The sequence below is a fragment of the Epinephelus lanceolatus genome, chromosome 7, assembly GCF_041903045.1.
Source record: "Epinephelus lanceolatus isolate andai-2023 chromosome 7, ASM4190304v1, whole genome shotgun sequence".
Taxonomy (NCBI): Eukaryota; Metazoa; Chordata; class Actinopteri; order Perciformes; family Serranidae; genus Epinephelus; species Epinephelus lanceolatus.
In genome coordinates, this window is record NC_135740.1 from 37,144,359 (window position 1) to 37,166,912 (window position 22,554).

At 40.6% G+C, this 22,554-nt stretch overlaps 1 protein-coding gene and 1 long non-coding RNA gene across 8 annotated transcripts in view; one reads left to right on the top strand and one right to left on the bottom strand.

The window, feature by feature from the left end:
- Positions 1-2,422, top strand: part of LOC117261071 (uncharacterized) — a 30,095-nt gene extending 27,673 nt beyond the window's left edge. For both annotated transcript variants that reach the window (XR_004502007.2, XR_013491841.1), the window contains exon 8: positions 2,292-2,422. This is a non-coding gene — a long non-coding RNA (uncharacterized LOC117261071). The remainder of the gene's footprint in view (positions 1-2,291) is intronic.
- LOC117261067 (teneurin-3) overlaps positions 1-22,554 on the bottom strand; it is a 193,694-nt gene that overhangs the window by 17,355 nt on the left and 153,785 nt on the right. For 4 of the 6 annotated variants that reach the window (XM_033633281.2, XM_033633280.2, XM_033633278.2 and 1 more), the window contains 4 exons: positions 12,741-12,990; positions 9,393-9,413; positions 5,574-5,806; positions 2,264-2,418 (listed from right to left, as the gene is read on the bottom strand). In XM_033633281.2, the coding sequence (XP_033489172.2) occupies positions 2,264-2,418; positions 5,574-5,806; positions 9,393-9,413; positions 12,741-12,990 (659 nt within the window). The remainder of the gene's footprint in view (positions 1-2,263; positions 2,419-5,573; positions 5,807-9,392; positions 9,414-12,740; positions 12,991-22,554) is intronic. The other 2 variants (XM_033633282.2, XM_033633279.2) reach the window with 1 other exon arrangement.

Here is a 22,554-nt window from a genome sequence, read left to right on the forward strand (position 1 = left end):
TATTTGTAACAGCACAAATGACTGGCTTGGCCTTTAAATACATAACTGTCATTAAAACTGTCAAACTGCCCCCGAACTGCGCTTTTCCACAGGGTAAATAATAGTGCAACAAACTGCCTTCAAGGCTGCCACTAGTTAAGCTGCACTGAGCCAATTCTCTAGCTGGGATGCCTGAGGATCATACGGTCTCGCCAAAACCATGTCTTTATTGGCTCAGACCAAATGACTTGGTTAATTAGCAAAAAGTGACAAGCTTAATCCTTTGTCTTCATGTTCTCTTATGTTCTTTCCCTTCATGTTCACCCACACACAAACACAGATTGCTTTCTCTTCTGTTTACATTAAAACAAATTCTTAGGCTGCTTAAAAACACTGTTAAATTTCCTCCCTGGCTCTTATTTGCTTTAATGCATTTCTATTATTATCTCACCTCTCAAAAGGACACAAGAATATTTGTGCTATCTGCTGTCGGGGTCATTTGGTTTTGACTGTTGCAGTCCTTCCTATCTACTTTTGAAGTGTTTTGTTTGCAGTCTCTTTGTAAGCTGATCTGCATTTGAACATCAGAAATCTAATTAAAATGTAAATTGGTTAGTTAAAAAAACAAACCAACCAAAAAAAGCACTGTTATGTCTGGTGCACACATGTAAGAGGTGAGAGAACCTGATCCTGTGGCAGTTTCACTCTCAACAGCCAATACACTTAAGAATTCACCTGCTGCAGAAACAGGAAATAGAGGATGCTGTAGACGCATCCATTTTCAGGTGATAAAAGCCTTTTGGTTTTTTATTTCTTCATTATTCTTCTGTAGGCAGATCTCAAAACTCTAAAAGAGTGAAATGAGCAGGGATATTAATGTTTAAGTGCTGGGAGCTGCACTTCTACGTTGGATAAAGTGTCATGGTATTGTAATGCCGTAACCTATTGTGCAAGGCCAGGGTGCCGCTTTTATGTCACCTCATTCACAGGGAGTTAGTAAATTTTTGTGGGACAAAGCCGGCCGTCTTCAGGTGCTGCTGAAGAAAAGGTTTTATGTGCGGCGAACTCGCTACCGCTTGCTGCTTCATTATCATGTATGGTGCAAGTGTCCTCAATCCTGAGTATTTCTAGTGGAACACTAAACACTAATTCAGCTCCAGCCACATCAAAACAAGCCCCCCAAACTGAGTAATTATTCTTCCCTCCATATCATCTGCCGTGACCTGAAAACTCATCTTCTCAATAAACACTTCATGTCTCCACTTCCTGCCTAAATCACATCTTCCTCCTAGTGCACATTTCCCCCCTGTACTTTCAGAGAAAATGCTCTGCTCTTTTGGAGTTGAAAGCAAAAAAATCATCTCAGTTCTTTCTTCACCAAGCACCTTATAGTGTTGGTGTTCTAGGAATTGGAGCTTATTCCACTAATGTCAGCGTATGTTACTTCGGATAAGATCTGTCAGTTAAATGCCTGTTGTCTATTTAACATTTATTAAACCATGAAATCCTCACTGAGATTAAGATTCTCTATTTTTAAAGTGTCCTGGCTAAGAGGGGCAGCAATGCACAAAGCTAACATCATTAAACAGATAACAGAAAATATCTCCCTGGATCAGAATTTAACAAAAATGGGATTATAAAACCATAAATACAATTGCCAGAAAGAATCATTTAGGAGATAACATCCTTGAAGACGAACTTTAAAATCAACCCGAGGGCAATTTAACCATCTGACCATCAATATAGAGAGTAAGACTGATCTAATGTTATCAAACAATAAATGAATTACACTAAAACATCCAGATTGTGATATCTCCCAAATAGCAGGCAGAAGAGAGCGCACAGTTTCTGCAGCAATGATTTAAATTCCTGGAAAGAGACCACTTTTTTAAAGAATTTAATTGCAGAAGGTTCCAGACGGATAGAGCAGCATGCTAAACAACTCCTCTACCTCGTCCTGAAGAGTTTGGGAACTGTTAATAATAATATGGATGATGAGGTAAATTAAAAAAAAAAAAAAAAAGAAAAAAAAAAAAAGCACCTGCAACTTTTCCTCTTACTCCAAAACCGGTTGCCCAGAAAGATTATTATTCATGAAAAGACGGGTTATACTGCATATGTAATATATATGCGGTTATATAACGCTGCATATCAATGATGAGTCATGGGTGAGCACACTGAAAGAGGGTTAGAGGGGTGGGGGCACAGGGTGGCGCTGTGACATGCTCTGTGCGAGCATACAGGCCGGGTTAACAACTGTCTGGCACATTTGTGTAGAAGTCACCTGATTGATGTCCATGCTGTTGTCACAGGTCAGAGGGCGAGCCGATGTCAGGTCGTTGGAACCGAGGAAAGTGGAGATGATGCCGTTCTGGTCCACTTTCCTGATTGTGGTGCCATCAACAAAATAAATCAGGCCATTCTTGCCCACAGCGATGCCTGTTGACATCAGGTGAGAGAGGGAGGGGAAAAGGAGAAAAGAAGAGAAAGGAAAAAAAAAACTTGTGATAACAGCAAAACATGGTAGATATGCGGCATCTCTGCTTGCATGACTCAGTGGACGGAACACGATGGATACATGTGTCAAGCTTGCCTTCCCATTATTCAGGTCACTGCAAAAAGCACAGCCATCAATAATTCACGGGTTGCTTTTCTGGTATTAAATAATTTCTCAGGCAGAAGTGGGAAAGGCTGTATTCATACGGTACATATGCACTCGCCGCGTCTTGTAACCCTCCCCTCTAAAAAAAGGACCTCATGAGGTGGGGATGTCAATGAGTGGTGCGTTTTGGAGGTTTTTTGACATCGGCAATCATCAACAATCTGCACACCATTTGAGAAATGAATGAGCGAGGGAGCGGAAATGACAGCTTCGGCCAATTTTAGATGAAAGGGGTGAAAGACAGGCAGTTGCCATGGTGACAACTGTGGACTAAATTGTCTCAATGATTGAGTGTCAGCTCAGAGTTTTAAGTCGCAGCCGAGCCAGTGTGGCACTGCAATAACCATTTGTCCCAAACTGGGAAAATACATTAACGGGCCACGCCAACCTCCACATCACTCTGCGTCGCCGTGCTGCTTAATAGAGACCAGCACCTATGGGACTTCAATCATAACTCACATGCAGGGAGACTATTTTTTCATTCCCCATGTTGGTTTTAACACCATGTGGTTTTGGGTTTGATTCTACGGAGTGAGAGCGGCTAATCTCAGGAGCATATTTGTAGAGTGAAACATTCTTTAGTTTCTGGAGGGTTTTAAAATGTTTTGAATAAACTTTAACTTCAGTTTTACCCCCAGAGCATGATTTCTTTTTCAATGAAGTCTTTAAAAGCTTCTATGGAAGGTGAGTGGTTTGGTTTGACCTGTAGCTAGGTCTGCGCAAGATTGCTTTCTGCTAAAACATTTACGAGTTGAGGGAGCCCACGGTGAATCCTTGGGAGCTGGCGATTTGACAGTCTGAGATTCTCAGACAGATGAAAAGTGTCACATTTGAGCAGAGTTCACCAAATGTCTGAGAGCAGAAAAAAAAATGGAGCCATCTGCTGTTTCTTCTCTGGTCCCGGCTTCCACCCACTCCATCATTAGAGTCGCTCCCTCAGATTGCCTTCACTCAAGCCTTTATCACCCAGCTAAAGCTGAGCTATTGCAGTTGGCATTCAGAGCGGGCAACTAGCGCAAAACAATTCATCTCAGCCTTTTCATCCAGAAGAATTTATGGAAAAGTGAGCAATCCAACCACAAATGGCACAAATGGCCATGTGCTATTTGAATGTGGACAACACGTTGTGCATAGCGGGTATAACTTGTGGATGGCTGTCACTTGAATCTTTAAAGGACTGGAGACTTTACTTTCACAAGAGCTGTTTGAGAAAAGCATCTCGAAGGATCAACTCGCAATTTTAAAGGATATTTACAGGAATATCCAATTATGCTGAATAAATTATGCATTATTTTTCTGGAGGTTAAAACAACAATAACTTTCTGATAGGCAGCAGCAGTATAAAGCCTTAAAAAGACAGTTCACCCCAAAATCAAAATACATTTTACTTTAGTGCTATTTATCAATCGAGATTGTTTTGGTGTGAGTTGCAGAGTGTTGGAGATATCAGCCGTAGAGATGTCTGCCTTCTCTCCAATATAATTGAACTCGATGGCACTCAGCTTGTGGTGCTTCCAGCGCCAAAAAAAATTTATAATATTAAAAACTTGAGCAATGTCTCTTTCCAGAAATCATGACCTGGTTACTCAAAATAATCCACAGATCTTGTTGTGAGTAGTTTCATGTAGAAACTATTTTCTCTCTTGGAACTACGTCTGCCAACCAAATCATCATGCAGACAAAAGCGTGCATCTACTCAGACAAGAGGCTCCTATTTATGACAGCACAAGATGTAATTGTTGATGGCATCGTCCTTGGCTAAGCTGTAACGTTAGCTAGCTTTGTGGTGCTAGGTGAGCTAGCAGTAGATGCAGCATCCTTCTGCCTGGTGATACAGTTGGTGGGTGTCATTTGGTAGAAAGAAATAGTTCCTACATAAAACTGCTCACAACAAGGTCTGTGGATTACAGGGTTCTCACAAGGTGCTTGAATTTTGAGGTAGAAAAAAAATCACGTCCTGGAAAACCTTGAAAATAGCCCCTTTTTCAACAAAGTGCTTAAAAAGTCCTTGAAATACAAACAACAAAATGATGTGTTATATTTTAGGTTTTGTTCATCAAGTCATTATAATGTATTTTCTCAGAATCAGAACTCCCTCAGCATCACCATCTTGTGGCGCGACCGTGGGAACCTCTTTCTCTCCTTTCTTCCTGACCGCTAGATTTGCCTTACTCTTAAAACCCTGGCAAAACCAGTAGGCCTGTGTTGGCATGGCTAAACTCAACATAACTAAACATGGCTCCTCCAAAAACTGAAAGTGAAACTTAAGTTCCAGCAAGCATTGTTTGATTGCACTTCAAATGACATTCAAATGTTTTGTTGAGGATTTAATAGAGTTACACCTAAAAAGAGTTTAATAAAAAACCCATCACTGAATAGAGGGACACTGATCACATCATCTATTTATGTTCAATAAAAATGTATGTTAGAAAACAGATTAGCCTATTTGCTTTGAGTGAAGTCCTTGAAAATGAAAAAATGCTTCAAAATATATTTTAGTTTCATTTTGTTATGTCTGTGTGAACCTGGAATTATGTAGATAATCAGGTCATGATTTCTGGAGAGAGAGAAGAGAGTGTTTTTCAAATGTATTATTTTTTTGGCACTTTGAGCACCACAAGCTGAGTGCCATCTAGTTCAATTATATTCAAAAGAAAGCAGTCATCTCTACGGCCGATCTCTCCAACAAGCTACAGTTCACACCTAAACAATCTAAACTGAGAAACAGCAGTTGCCAGTCCTGCTTGCTTTTCCTTCATCACATGATCTAAACTAAAATTAATCTATTAAACTCAGCAGGCCCAGACTTGGCCCAGACCCCAATGGCGCACATAAATTAAAATTTAGCAGTTGCCACTTCCTGACTGAGAGACCCATCAGTGCGCCCCACCCCTCCATTTGAGTACAACATCTTCATTAGTTTCAACGATACCTTTGGGTCCAGTAAGAGAGGCCTCTGGTGCTTTGCCTCCATCGCCGCAATGGTTCTCATCAAAGGGCAGACAGTGCTCCCCGGTCCCTGCTACCACCTCTGCGTTCGACTGCAGGTCCTTGGTCCCGCTTAAGGTTTTCGGTCGGTAGATCCTCCGGGAGTTTGTGTCCGACACGTACAGCTGGCCACTTACTGGATCAGTTGTCAGGTAATACCGGTGTGCCGGGTTGTTACTGCATTCAAGATAATAACTCAGTTATATACTGTTTCTTCATTTTGCATACACTGAGGTTTTCTTAATGCCCTTTTCTCACAGTGCAGCCAAATAGTCCTTTAATGGAGCTAATTTACCCTTAAAGTGATCTGAATCAATAATCTCTGTAAGATATCTGAAACAACCTGCAAAACCCAGCTGACCCCAAGCCTTATTTTCCCTCCAAATTAAACATTTAGAGTCAAGATCATTATTGATTCCATTACACATCTCAAGAGAGCGAACATTGTCTTCACTATACATTAGATTTTTTTAAGCTGAGCAGATTGATAAACACTTAAGAAATAGAACATTCTAGGTAATTTAGAAAGGTGTATTATTTTAATACCAATAGCAAGTCCTGCATACTATCAGAGTGAAATAGAATTAGGGAACCTTGTTTGGACTTGTGCATTTCTTTTTAATTGCATTAAGGGAAATGACAGAAAGTTAATGCCAATGTTCAATCAGATTATGTTTAGCATTTAAGCTTATTTTCTAAAACACACCCTAAATGGATGATTAAGTGTAACTTGTTTTTTTCCAGTCCAGCTGCAGCTGGAAATATAAACCTTTCTATCAACTTAAAATTAGTGGCAACATTCTCATGCATGTGGATAATGAACTGAAGAGAGAAATAATATCTAATTTTTAATGTTGTGAAAAACTGAATCATTTCCACAGTGGACAAAATAAGAACTGAGCCTCTGTGAATGATACAATAAAAGAATGTGAAACAGACGGTTAAAAAGATGGAAGTCAAACAGAATTTAACAGGAAACCACTGCAGTGGGCTTCCAGTTTACAAAGCAGAAATGACAACTTGTGTGCCAGATCATTTCATTTGTTATCACTCCCCTGCGGGGAAAAGCCTTTGGAAATTACAGAAATGACTGGCTTATGTTAACAAAGTGCAACAACTAATGGCTTCGCATCTGTTTCTGCTCATCGGCATTGTTTTTACCGTCTCATAATGGATCCGTGAATCAGAGAGCAAATGTGTCAAGGATTAGGAATCAAAAGATTTTACAACACATGATTGACTGATATTTAGGTTTGAAGAAAGCCAATTAAATTACCATTTTCTCTAACAGTCTCTTGTAAACAAATTCAAAATACTGAAAAACTATTGCATTAACCTTTTCAGTTAAGGCAGAGTTGATACATAGCAGGTGCTTAAGTGTCATTAAAGAGCTAAAAACAGAGGCAGTTAACATGAAAAATAGCTCGCTTTACAGTGCAGTCGTAAACATGGCTTCTCTGGTTGTACTCCAGCTTAATGGTACTTCAGTCAATACTGGTTGGCTTTGAAAGTGGGATAATGTGACGGCAAAATAAATGTGGCAATGAAACATCTTTATAAAATGATGAAGATGGAGTCATAAAACTTGTCAGCTATTATGAGTCAAAGTAAATGTCCAAAATAGGTGGCTGCCATCAAGTTCTTATTAGGAATTCAGCAAGGCGTACATTAGTAGCCCGTTCTTTTACAGTCAACCTGCAGGGGGCGGACACAATAAATGAAACACCTGTATGATATTATGCAGTCCTGCCATAAATCAAACCTTTGTGAAGCTTCTGATGTCAAGACAGATGTACAGTAGTGATACGTTGGCTGGCAGAGGGGCACACACTCCCAAATCTCAACAATGTGCTGTGTCAACTTGTGCGTCAAGCAAGTCATACAAGATATGTTACAAACGTGTAAAAGACACAGCCACGTGAATGCCCTAAAATAACTCCTACACTTTTTTGTCTACATGCAGCCCGAAGAAACATCTTTCACCTTTTACAAGGCTCTTTTGAAACACGCAGCAAGTTAAATTTGCTTCTATTTTCTCAATTGGTGTGGTTATGTTAACACTTTTCTTTTTCCTTTGGTGCCTCGACAAAGAAAAGAAGAAAAGTGAGTTGTATGCGGTACTCATCCATAGTCAGTGTGCTACAGTGTATTAGAGCCCTTTTCAATCGTGAAGCAGTCAACAGCTTTAGTTACCTATCTATGCTCTCCCCAAAGTCACCAGACTCCATTGACCAAAACAGTAATTTTAGCTCGCTGAACACAGGACTTGTGGGTCTATCACTGACCAGATAAGTTGCTTTGTTTGTGTTTCTGTATGACTTTGGTGTACTGTGTGACTTAAAACATTAAAGTCACACAGTACACAAACAAACTAACTGATTGAGGCAGCGTTAGATCAGCAGCTCCTGTGTTCAGTGATGTTAAATCACTGTATTTCTTAATGGAGTCTGGCTTTGAAGAGAGTAATACAGCAGCTTTGTTTTCCCTTTGGAAATCACTGTAGGTAAGATAAAGTATAAGGTAAAGCTGTGGAAATATTATAAATACAGCATACACTTAAACTGTCTGACTTTTTTAGGTGGCTAAATTACATTCTGCTGCTGTCCCCGTCCACAGCAGTAGATTGCTTAACTTCCATGTCACATCCCAGCCTGCTTCTCCACACTGACGGCGTGCTGACCGACATCTACTGTACTGACTTTGAATAAGTACCTTTGAGAGATCCAAACTATCCCTTCAAGGTTCAAAAAAAAACAACCTGACAGGAAACATAAGTCACATAGACCGACCGAGATCTAAACAGTTGCGGTCATCTATCCTACATCATCAGAGCTACACAAACGACCTCTGGAGGACAATCAAAACAAAATTTATTCTGGTGACTGATAAGAAGCACTCCAAGCTTTATTTATCTTCTCTCGTGGTCATGTTGAGCTTACAAGGAAATACTCTGATACAGGCATCGATCAAAACTGTACTGCATCTGATCAGAGCAGGTAGAATTACACAAAGGGGAAACAATACTCCCTTTAGTAAAACTTGGAGGACACTGCTGCTACTTTGAGCGGATGAATCAAGCAAATTAGTTGAGGTTTTAAATTAATTTAAAAAGCACGCATTCATTTAGAATAAAGCCATTGTCACGCAGGATACACCGCCACCGCCTTGACAACCAGCTAAACAAAGTTGCTCCAGTTTACTCTGTGTAGCACCTCTGGTGCTTGCGGTCCTGTTAATCACTGGGACAACCAAATTGCCACCAATGTGCATCTTCACTTGATCTGATGCTGTTGTCTTAATCATGAATACAAAGCAGTTGTGTAAGCCCCTCTGGATAAGAGCATCTGCCAAACACCATCACTGTAAATGTAATTATAGGCTTCACAATGGTTCTGCTTATTGCAGCGCTGTTGCATCAAACTACATCACACTAGGAACATGCATGTTGATTGTATATTTACATCAAATCCCTTGTTTTTTAAAAACGTATACCTAGAAATTATTTAAATATGTAAAAGGCCGCAGTGTGTTTTAGCAGTTTTGTGAAAAAAGTCACATTGTACAAATTCCAAAAGACTGTGCGCTCTCCCTCTTGTTTAGATGTAATCAAGACATAATTGGTTTGTTATAATTACACATGGTAATCACTGGTGCTAAAGGCGACTGTAAAAGAAAGAGTTATCCATATACTTAAAAAGAGGATGATACAGATGGTGATGTACAAAGAATACTAAAGCGACATGCACTATGATAATACACCTACCTGTGTCTAAAGTCTTTATTTCTACAACAGGGTACAGAGGGAGCAGGGAGAGAGGAAAAAGAATCAAGACAATGAAATCGGTTCATCTTAAAAGGATACTTTAACTTCTCATTTTCAAGGCTGCTATTTGCCCAATGAGACAGTTTCATTGCCATAGGACTGACTTATAGGCTTTAAAAGGCTAGCATTTCTCCCTCACAGTATCCGTTGAGGACAAAAACAAGCAGCTGAAACTCCGAAAGTCAAAGTATCCCCTTGAAGAATCAACACAGCCACTAGAAAAAGTCAAAGGCAATGACAATCCGTTTGGCAGAAAGTGGAGAGGCGGGACTGTGGCAGAGAGTTACAATCCATTGAGAGGAAATATGTACTCCTATCTTCATAAAGCCCCATCCTACATTACCACTGCTCTTCTCAATTTGGCCACTCATATTGAAATATTGATTCTACCACTTGTTACATTGACTACTGAAGCCAGAATCTAAATACAGACTTTACGCTAACAGCATTTGAGAGAGAGGCTCAGGGAGTCCCATATGGAGTATTTGGACTTTTACACAACAAGCATGATTCATACAGTACATACCAAAAACTGACACCACTTTGCTCTTTAAATGTGTAGACAAGATTAGCTTCAAATAAAAAATAAGATATTTTGCAAGCAAAGAAAATTATACTCTTTCTTCTATACTGGTTTAAATCTGCTCTGCAACTGCCATCTAATGTGAACTAAAATTCTCCTCAGTGCATCTTTTATGTCAGAGTGAATTTAATTTGGCTAACACAACAAGTTTTCATAGTAGTGTTTTGTGTTTTTCTCCTTGTAAACAGAGTAAAACAGTTGCTTGGAGACACAAACCATTTCTTAAACCATTATTTATCTTGGAAAGGGTTGCTGAGCATGCAGGCTTCTTTACAGCAGCACCCTGCTTCCCATTCATAGTGTTACGCATTTCCCCACAGGAGAACTGCTCTGTAGTGGCTAATCACTGCAAAGGTATGTGGGCATATTCCTGGAGCAGAGAGGAATGTTTTTCAATTACTTCCCCTCTTAGATTTTCATCTATCAGTTTTATTTTTTGGTCCTTGTAATCTGAACGTTGACCTACAAACTACTTGATGTACAACTACCCACCAACAATGTGGCCTTTGTGCTTTTTAGGGTGGTTTTCATATGTTTGTCATGTATGTGTCTCATGGAGGATGATGGCCCAATGTACATTTAATCAACATCTGCCACTTTGAAATAAGCCAACTGGCCGAATCAGAGTCATTGCCGAGAGAAGCCAACTTGGCATGAGGGCGTAAATCATCCCAATTACACGCTGAAGACAGGATGTCTTTCCTAATTATGGAGATGGATAGGGAAAAGATTTCAAATTTCTATGGGTGGGGGAAAGATGTGTGTGACTGAAAGTCTGTCCACCATGCCATTTTGGTTTCCCTCTCCACACTGGAGACTAAATGTATATGAAATGTAAAGTGGGATCCAGAACCTTTAACTGTCCATATTTTAGCACTTTTAAGGGTCACCTACAGTATGCTGCATGTTTTTGTTTGTTCTTATTGAACTTGAGTTACAAAAAAAAAATCATGAATACATATTAAGTCACTATAATGTTAAAGGAATACTGCATCCTCCACGTGGCCATTTGATTATCTATTGCTCACCAAGTGTTACGATAAATATCAATGAACAAAAAATCCAAAAACAAAAAAAATTCTCAGTGAATTGAAGGCAAAGGGGTCTTCCTTCAACAACAGTCAAAATAAATGAAAACATTATGGGGCGCCCACTAGCTTGGTCGGTAGAACAGCTGCCTCATTTACAAAGGCAATGTCCTTGTTGCTTCAGCCAAAGGTTTGATTCCAGGCATGGCCCTATGCTGCATACCGTCCCCTCTGTCTCTTCCCTTTCACGCCTCTGACTGTCCTGTCATTAAAGGCTAAAAAGCCCCAAAAATAATCTTAAAAACAAACAAACAAACAAACATCTGTTTATAAACTCAAGTTGTGCAGTTTAATCCCATTCGCATTTATCTAGTTGTATCAGTTGTATGCTCAGTACTTTACAAACAGACAGCCCTTTCTTTCGGGGAGTGGAACTGAAAGTGAAACTTATCTACCAGTATGCCGTCTTCAAAGCCAGACTCCACTGACATAAGCAGTAATTTAACCTTGCTGTTAAAGGCAGCTGCTGGTCTACCGCTGCCATTGTTCGTTTAGTTTGTCTGTGTTATTGTGTGACTTTGGTGAATCTTAACAAACCCCTATAAACACCAAAGTCACACAATAACACAAATAACTGACCAGCAGCTCCGATGTTCAGTGAGGTAAAATTACGGTTTTTGTCAAGAAGAGAGTGACATAAGTTTCAGTTTCAGTTCCCTATCAGAAAAGGCTGTCTGTCTGCGAAGTACTAAGACTTGGATTATACTGCACATGTTGTGTGAGAGTTTGTGAATGGATGTTATGATATAGTTTGCTGTTGTTAAACATCAACCCCTCTTACTTAAATTCATCAAGAATTTTCTCAGTTTTTGGATTCTTCGTTCACTGCCACTTCCAAAGAAGGCAGTACCTGCAGGCAAAAATTTGTGTGTGTATGTATGCTATAACCTTGGTATTTAGGAAAGCTTTTTGATCAGTTAACAGTAAGTGAATTGAATTTTGCTTTGCAGTTTACTTCTTTGGAGTTAAAAGTTGTTGTTTTTTGTATTCCTTTGTTCGAGCACTGTGAATAGAGCACTTAAAGCAGTTTTAGTTAGAGTGAGTAGCCCTTTTTGTTTGGCATTACCAAGTTCCTTTCTCTTGTTTTGAATGGTGGGAGTTTAGGTTAGAAACTTGTCTTTTGTTTCACATTTGGTTTTTTGTTAGGGAAGTTCTGGGTCAATGAGTTCGTTTTGTTTGTTGTTTTGGGCACTGCTCTCCTCTGAAGTGAAATTGCTTACTTTGTCGTCTGAAATATTGTGTAACTGGCCTTCCTTGGGAGTGGGAGGAGTGGTGAGTCACAGCATGTTATGTCTAGGTTCCCCGAGAACGTGGACTTAACAACACGTGAGAAAAACAGAATTTACTTCATTAATTAAATGTAACATGGGGTGAGAAAGTAAAACAGAAATGGTCATTTGGGGGGTGAAGTATTCCTTTGATACTGTAACACAAAACACTACGATAAAGTATCATTTTTGTCCTTTCGTCTTGACTTACTAGAAATTGCTTCATACAAACCTAATGGTTTATACTTATACCTTTGAATTTGTACCAGGGACAGACTGCACAATGAATGTCCCAGACTAGGTGGTACATGCTCTTACAACAATCCGAACAACGAGGTCTTGATCTTACCTGAGCTCCATGATACTTGTGACATTGCCCGACGGGTAGATGCGTCGGATGTAGTTGAAATCTCCGACGTACAGACTTCCATCGATGCCCCACGCCAGAGCCACTGGCGCCAACAGCTTGTTGCCTTGGGCCTGCCCATTACAGCTGGGGCACGAGATGCTTCTCCGCCGCCCGTTCCCCATGACGGTGGAGATCACAGGTGGCTGGAGGGAGATGAACTGGTTCTCCCCGCTGCCTTTGTAAAGAATTCCTGGGAAACAAAACAGCAGTTATTTGTCAGTGTGAAAGCACGATTGGTGTTTGACACCAGTAACAGATACTGAACTCATTATTTACTATTTAAAAGTATAAAATGAAAAACACAGTTAAGGTAAATACATACATTCAACTTACAGTACTACTGTTCAACACTGTAAAGAAACAGTATGATATTTGGGAAGCACGCTTACTTGATTTCTTGCCCAGAGCTAGATGAGAAAATTATGCCTACCTAATTAACGTTGTGTCTCACTTGTTTAATCCGCACACGAACATTCACAAAAAAGACAAGTAGTGGTTTTAGATAGAGTTACGTGCTGTAACTGTTCCTCTCCCTCTGCTTTCAGGCTAAACTAGGCCAACCGCCTCCTCCTGGTTCTACCTCCATACTCGACACTTATAACTAGTATAGATCTTCTCATTGAACTCATTGCAAGAAAGCCAATGAGCATATTTTACAAAACTATTCCTTTAAAAAAAAAAAAAAAAAAAAAAAAAGACATGTAAGAAACTAAAGTCTTACCTGAATTAATTAATGACATTCATCTATGAATGTGAGTTAATGCATTAATTATGAATGTAACTTAATATAACTCGTGAATTCTCAAATATACTGTGAAATTAACTGCTATGAAATGACCAAGGAAAAAATATATTTGGCTGATTTAGCTTAATATGCAAGAATATATTAAGACATTTATTTTACTTTAGCTCTTAATACACACTAACTGACTCATGGTTGCAGTCTAAATGCCATTTCACAAACTTGGAAACAGAAATAAAAGAAGGTAACTACCTTCCTTTGGATCTGCAGTGATTAGACACTATATTTTCCAATACCACATACTATCACTACACATATCATTATGATTACTAAAAATAGTACATTCATGGGGGTTTAATTATGCTTTCGTAATCTCTTTACATAATCCAACATCCTCTCCATGAATAACAAATACAGTACACCTACAGCCCTGGTTGCATGGGACTAGTATTACATGGGGACCTCATGTGATTCAGAAATTAACTCCCCCATGTCTTTGTTTTGTGTGGCACAATCGCACAGGATAAACAAAATCTGTATTTTACTTAATTTACAGACAATATCCCCAGATATGATGCACACAGTAATTTGTGATTCCACTCTACACAACACAAAAACACTGTGCAGTGACGTACAGTGTTAACCTCATTTTTTCCTTTAAATGTGGGTTAAATAAAAAGATCCGATTCTGCCACACATTCACGTCATTCATCTCATCATCATCTTTGGAGACTTCTCTCCTCTGATTGATTTGAGCTCGCTCTTTCGGCAAATGAGTCCCCACGCTGCATAGTGAGATGAGCCTCCTGCACCCAAAATGCTGTCAAAACTTTAATTTATAGCTGCCAGTGGAGCCCCCGTAATTCTCAACCGGGAAAGAGGCGCAGAGAAAACAGAAAATCTAAATACGGCACCAAATCACAGGGATGCAAATATGGCAGGTAATTGGCAGTGGAATTTTTACTTGACAAATGACTGACATGGCAGATTTGCCTGGGATTAAGATCACAGCCGACCTCCGCAATTATTACAAATTACCAGAGGTCCCCAGGTAATACTAGTCTCGTGCGGATAGGGCTAATGACAGCTTCTTGTTATTGTAGTCCGTCAGCAAGTCAGTTATTATTTCAGAGGTGTAATAGGCCTTTTACCTTTGCCTCCAGGACACATAGCTAATATGTTTTTCATAAGTTAAGAAATTGTGGTTTAAATGAGTTTTGTTTGTTATTGCGAGTGAAGACAATGATTGCATCGAGAGGACACAGCACAAATGCACCCAGCAGACCATCCATCCAACTGATATACCCAAATACTTATTGTATAACTATAAAACCATTTCAATGTGTTCCTAAAAACCTTACACAAAGCTGAAGTAAATTTTATGTAAAATTATGTTCTTTTAACTTGCCAGGGAGCTGCTTCTCCCCAAGCCACAGGGAGGTGGTAAACATAAATACAGTGCAGTGTACTTCCCCCTAATAACGGTGCATACATCACACAGAGGACTCACCAAATTTGGTGACTCACTACAGATTAATATTTTAACAAGAGGCAGATATAACTGGCTTTTTTTTTTTTTTTTGGGGGGGGGGGGGGGTGGGGGGGTACTGATATAGTGGGACTCTCTTCAAAGGGGAAAAAACACATCAAAGGGAAGAAGTGCATGCTGGAAGCACTTAATTATTCACATCCAACAACTTGTTTGAATTCACACTGCCTCTGTCCTAATTAGGGAATCTATGACACCACTGAATGGCCACATAATGTCGTTCTCCCACAGCGTTATCCCGTAAGCCATCGTAACCCTCGATGTATGTGAAATCGAGCGTGCGGCCGTGCTGCTTGTCCCTCCGCTGATTAGTTCCTTTCATTGATTTAATTGATTGAAGGGCAAATTCAAATGAAGGCACGGTCTGGCGAGACTCTTGACAGGACGATCTGACCAATCCGTCTTTTGTATCCGAGAGCATTATACATGAGCCTCTAACAAAGACAAATAGGTCCGGGGGACGGCTTTATGCGTGACGCCATCAAACGCGCGACCTTGGGACTCTAATTGAACTGTGATCCATGTGCCTGCTCACTGAATGAAACACGCAGTGTGATGAAACCTCTAACTGGGCTAAAAGGTTGACGCTGCATCCAGACACATAGCTACAAATAACAAATACACTATGTAATCTGACTAGAATTTTAATGTCTGTTTGTGTAATAGCTCCTTAACATTCTCAGGAAAGACAAAGACGTCTCTAATATCCAGGAGCCTAATGCAGTGTGTAGGACATGGATCAGTTGCAGCAGTACAGCAGTCTAGCAGTTTGGCTGACGTTCAGCTTAAGAAAAAAGAAAAAACATTTACTGCTCAGGTCATTTTGGCAAGCTGCCGCGGTCTTCTCTATTTACACTTCCATCACAGTTTACTGTACACACAAGTCTTACCATAGGCTATTACACAGCGTAATGGAATGGATTCAATACACTAATCAATCATCAGCTACCCCCTATGATGACGCCACACTTAGTATGGACACTATACTCTTTCACTTTTATCTTTATCACACACACACACACACACACACACACACACACACAACTTCTGCTGCTCTCAACTTAGAGTGAGTGAGCAGATTAAGGTTCAGTTTTCTTCCCTCAAGGACACTTGGTCATGACACATTACTGCTGATGATTGTTGTGAGGATCAAGCTTGGGACGTCTCAGCTGGAGCGCTGCACTGATGGGAATTTGGCTTCCGACTATCCGGTGCCCCAGGCTGAAGAGGGGGACTCCAGCAGCGTCTGGGCTGAAATAGCTTTTCAGTCAGTCAATGTATTTAAAAATATTTCTCACTTTTGTTTGGCTCTGTTCTGATTTTGCAGCAGAGTTTGGGTGCAAACTGTAAATAAAACTCTCTCATGAATAAGATACAGCTACTGTTGTTATGTGAGACAAGCAGAAATAAAATCTGGCAAAGCTCCATTTCCTGCACAGACTGAAACAAGCTTGCGCTCCCTCGACAGATTTTGCAGAGGAGACTTTGAGTCAAAGTACGAGTATGGCAGCTGAATGGATCAACCATTAGGGATGTGTCTGCTCATTGATTAGTATGATGAATGTGTGGAGGCGTGTATGAGTTTTGGTTAGAAGTTGGTAAAAGAGAAAAGTCACTGTTTTCACTTGGCACAGTGAGAGAAGGCTTTTCAAAAAGTCTGAGAATCTGTTGTCTCTTTTGCTACAAGATCACTCCAATGCTGCTACATCCAGCAAGGACACAGCTCATAACATTATGTTGCTGCACATCAAGCAGCTTTTACCATATTCTTGAACACTCATAATTAAGCCCATTTTTTCTTTTTACCCCTACCCCATGTTTTCAAGTGCTCCTTTGCCCCTTGGAACAGAGTTACAAAGGGTAGAGATCAAAATCTTCCCCTAGTAGTCGTTAATGGCATTAACGTAAAGAGATGCGACTATGGCAATAATGGTATTACAGTGACATTACCATCTATCTGTTGGAGATACAGAAACATGGATGCGCCCGGTTCGTTCAATCATCGATCAAACAAGTGATCCAAAAACACCCCCCAAAAAAAACACTGCTTCATTACCGGGCCACAAGCAGTGCTCTGTAGGCTAACGTTAGCAACCCGTGCTCCTATTCTGCCAGTCTGCACTAATATTAGAGGAGCGCTAACAAATGCAGCAACTTTGCTACCAGACATTTCTTAAATTTTTCGGCATCACAAGCCAACAAAGGAAGGAAATGCAACATGAATATATATGTCAAAATACAGGACTTTCATGCACAAATCAGCCATAACAATGTAACCTTAGCTAGCTAGCTAGTTAGCTAAGGTTGGCTTAAAGTAAGGACATTTGTTACTAACACACTGAAATGTAATGTGACATACATCGTTAACATAGTATGCTACACATATCTGCACACCACATTGTTATTAAAATAACTCCACTGACTTTTGGTTTCACACGGGACATGAACAGCAGGCTCACAGGTGAAAGTCCGTTTTTTGGTTGACCCCTCTATTTCCTCTCCCCCTTGCCCTATTAGGACTGTCTTGCTCTTTATACCACAGTAGTTGCCTATAGTGTCATAAAATGCCACCACCTGGTGCATTTCATACTGCAGCTAAAGGATGACTTGGTGAATCAGTGTCTGACGCTGGCCAAGCATTGATATTTCACAAGTTGAAAGTGAGACCAGATTGGAAAAATGGAGGTGTAAAGGCCCTGACACACCAAGCTGACGGTCTGCCGTCTGTCAATGTTGGGCCGTCGGTGAGTGTCTATCGCCTCTGTGCCCCACATCGGCCCCTGTCTGCTTTTTTATTTTTTGGCCAATTCAGCATGTTAAATCAGCAATCGTGATGGCTGAGCCCATCTGTGAATGAAATCACTCTGATTGGCAGTTAAGCTCTGTGCACAAGAAGAGAAAGTGAACAAACAACTAAAGTCAAGAGGGAGTGGGACCAAAACAAACAAAACAAAAGGTAAGATGATTTTTCTTTAGCTATTAGACTCTTTAGCAGAAATGTTTCCTTATGGTTTGTGTTATTGTTCACTGGTGCACGGTAAATATTCTGTGTTCTGTCAACTTTAGATTGTGTTGTTAATGTGCTAACTAGCTATCTAGCATCAAGACGGTCTTCCAGTTTCCCTTTTTAATGACAATTAAAGACTGCTGCCGTCTGCTGGTGTGGAGAGTTCCTCTCACGCAGGCACAGAATGTATGTGTCAGTTGGCTGTGGGCTATAGTCTTTGCGGTATGTTCATGTCCAATTTTTTGTCCAAGACACGTTGACATCAGGGGATGCAGCAGGGGGCCTCCATTGCCGGTAGTGCTCTAAAGTTGGTTTGGTGTGTCTGGACCATAAGGGCTTAGTGGTAGGGGCAGGATATGTGTTAGCACTGAGCCTTGGACTCTGACAGTGACATGGATTTGCCACACAATAATGGGAAGATATCGAAATCAATCCAAAAATGTGTATAAAATTATTATGACAGTGATTGTGAGTGTAGAGAAGTGGATCAAATATGAAGGCCATTTTCCTTTAGAGAAAAAAAGGCGAAAAATAAAACTTAGTCATTACAGAAATATTTGAGTGAGGAGAGGAAATCGTTGCTCTGCTTTATTCACACACTCTGCCCAACTCCTTTACTGATAATTTCCTCACTACTCTGTCCCACACTACAAGGCCACCTTTCTGAATACATGTATTCACTCATTGAAGACAGTTTGTTCAATTGATTCCTTTCTTAGAATCATTACAGAAAGAAATCACTTGTTTGATAAAAGGCTAATTTCAGTCATGTAGTGGGAAAAAATGCTTTAATGCCGACATCACAGCTTCCGAGATGATTAATGGTACAAATGCAAGGCCAAGCCTCCATACCTGATAAAAAAACTGGAGCGCCCTGAGCAATGTCACCTTGGTGACACATAGAGAGTGCAGAGATTGGTAGGGGAGGAGTGGGAGTGTGTCTTAATTGCACCCTGTCCTTCTTTGTTCTCCTTTGCACTGTGTCATTCTCTAAGATACCACCCAGCCTCTCACTGATCCACCATGATAGAGGCTAAGAGTGGGCAGGAAACCTCTCAGTGCTTCAAATGTGGCATGTGCGTGAGCTGTACAGTAAGCATACTCCCGAGATACTGAGATGCTGAACTCTAGCTGTGTCCAATAAGAATCAGCTGTGTTACCCTAGATAGAGACAAGCTGCAGATTGAGGGGAAGGCATATCCACTTGTAATGAAGAAAGGAGGGGCAGGAGGACATGACTAAAGCACAGACACCAGCAATTTGCCTTATCTAGTTTTGACAGGCTCTGGAGTGGAGGCAGAGAGAGGGAGACAGCTTTTGCTCGGGTCTTTTGCCACAAAAACGACAAGAGAAAAAGTCCTCAGATGTTGGAAGTGGTGCAAAATGAAGCAGGAGTCACAACAAAGAGTGATAGCATATGTCTAGAGTTAAACCACGGTGCAGCTGCAGAGGACCGCCGCTTGCTAACATGTTGGGTGAGGACATTAGTCAAGGTTTACAGCATTAAAGAATCAATACTGGAGCAGCAATGAAGGCAAACAGTGATATTTGGATTCATCTTCATGCCGACCGAGGATATCGAACTGCATTCCTTGGCCAAAAACCCACGTGGGCCATAAATCTCAAATGTCAAAAAGTGGCTGAATGCAAGACTGAATAATTCAGTTTGGATTGAGAAAATGCAAGAGGATAAAAGTAGGTGCCTACACCCAACCTCTGTGCTAAAAATGAATGTAACAGAGATGGGATAACAGATAGGGTTTTGATACTTTGATGTGAACACAGTATAAACTAACATCCCAATGTCACTAGCAAAAACATTTCACAGTCTTGGGGAGCTGAAGTCTCTGTGTTGAGCTAATGGGATGGTGCATCAAACCCATTTTGCAAATTGATTAAGCTCCTGTCAGACAGCAGTAAATGAGACAGAGCAACACAAGTTTGCGAAAACTATTTTTGCATCTTTCAAATTTACTCAGACTTTGCAGTTTATTTTTGGGGCGGTGCTGCGATGGGACAAGTGAAAAGTGTGAAAAAAGCCTTGGGGAGGCTGCAGCGTTTACTGCACAAGAAAAGCTTCGACACCATCTGGTTGTTGTTTTATTTCTGTCATCACTGTTTCCATGTACAAGTACAACCCTTTACATGATGATTTCTCATGCACAGTAACATCCAATTTTCTGATAACTCCAGACACGCGGCACAGCTCAGTCTAATAAAGGATGCAGCTTGCATTAGCATATCACACGTGCTGCATCTATCTGTTGATCACAAACGCATCTCACAACAACTCCAACTGTGATGCTGCCACAGTGAAGGCTTTGGAGATGGGTGTGCTATACTTTGAGACAGGTGAGATGAAACGCAGCGCACCGGCAGCAGTCAAGCTGGAGGCATATTTCAGTGTTCTTTTGCACACTTCACAAACTTCATGTTTTGGATGGCTTGACAGATTGGGATCGGCAATGGGCCCTTGTGTCTGTTCTTTTAATGTTCAACAAAGAGCCAGGACAAAGTGGCACCAAGGTTTGAACAAAGTAAAGGAAGACTCTGCTTCAGCAACTGCTTCTCTGACATGTTTTCCACAACCATATCCGACAAAAGACAGTTTGTGCAATCTCTGAGATGTGAGAAGACTGTTATACATGCAGAAAACATGGATGATATTACTGTGCAAACCTACGGAGTATTGTGGGATGAACAGTGTTGCCCCTGCCAATTGTGGGTGTGCATGTAAGATGCTATAAATGACTATATTGACGATGTAGGCAGAATTGAGTCCTAGTTACACAAGCATTCCTCCTTAAAAACACACCTCCTCGGGATGCTAAAATATCCGGGAGCGGAAATAACTTCTGAGGTTTATTTAAAGCTCGATGGACCCGGCCAAAGAGACAGTGGCTAAAGTCAGATTTATACTTTTGTGTCAGGCGGTTTGCAGAGGATATGTAGGGATGCTCTGTAGCTCCACCAGAGCTCATGTGAACCTCCTCATAAATGTAACTACACATCAGGGCTGCAGAGATACCACATAGCGGCCACAAGAAATGTGATTGGTCAGCTTGAGTTGCTTACATTTTCTCCAGTGTGTTTCTGATGCCAGTAGAGATTTGGAGAATTTGTGTTGCAATTCAAATTCAATACCAGCACCATGAATGAATATAAAAACAGCCGTCTATTTTCATGCACAATTAGCCTCCCAAACACTTAAATTGTGTGCTGTTAAACCGGTGAACCTCATTAACCTCTTCATCCTCACAGGACCTGCTGGTAGTGCCTCATACACTACTATTATTTTTGCACACACTGAGGGGATAAATACATACAATTTCATAATGATAGATTGTGTCACTTAGGAACCAAGCCTTTGCAGAATGAATTGAATTTAAAGTGATTTCTCCATCTATTGCACAGAATCCAAATGCATGAGTGACACAGTAATTACTGGCAACTTCATCTTGATGCACACTAAAGTGATGATAGCTGCTGATGCTAAACCTGTTGACTGATAAAAAAGCTCACCTAAAGCTAAATTGGTAAATTTAGCAACACATTCACTTTATTTCTGCCTTATTTCTGCACAGCAACAGGAAACAAATAAGAAAAGACTGATACTCCCACCTGTCAGGTGAACAGTACGACCTCTGAGTGAGTGAGTGTGGGCGTACAATCAAACTCTCAAGAGAGGAAGCTTGTGTGAAGGCATACCAGGTAATTCTGGTTGTTTCGCTGGGGCATTAATGGGTCAGTTCACTCCCAAATCAAAAGTACATATTTCCCCTCTTACCTGTAGTGCTATTTATCAATCTGGATTATTTTGGTGTGAGCTGCTGAGTGCTGGAGATATGGGCTGTAGAGATGTCTGCTTTCTCTTTAATATAATGGAACAAGATGGCACTCAGTCTGTGGTGCTCAAAGCTCAGAAAGTGAACAGCAATGTCTCCTTCCAGAAATCATGACCCAGTTACTCAAGATGATCCACAGAGCTTGTGAGCAGTTTCATGCAGGAACTAATTTCTTTGTAACTTCCGACCTACACCCATCAATCGTATCACTATGCAGAGGGTAGCATGCATCTGCTCATGACAGCATGAGATGTAAACGATTATGGTGTCTTTCCTGGTTGAGCTGCATTGTCAGCTTGCTCAGTAGCTTGCTGTAGATGCACATTTCCTTCTGTGCAGCGATACAGTTAGTGGGAGTAGTTTGGAAAAAGAAAATAGCTCCTACATGAAACTGCTCGCAACAAGCTGGATTATGTTGAGTAATCAGGTCATGGTTTCTTGAAAGAGACTTTTTTTTAAATATCCCACAAACCTAGAGCCATCTAGTTCCATTAATGGATATCTCCAATACTCTATAACTCACACAAAAACAATCTAGATTAATAAGCAGCGCTACAGGTAATAGGAATAAAAAGAGTTTTGATTTTGGGGTGAACTGCCCCTTTAATACT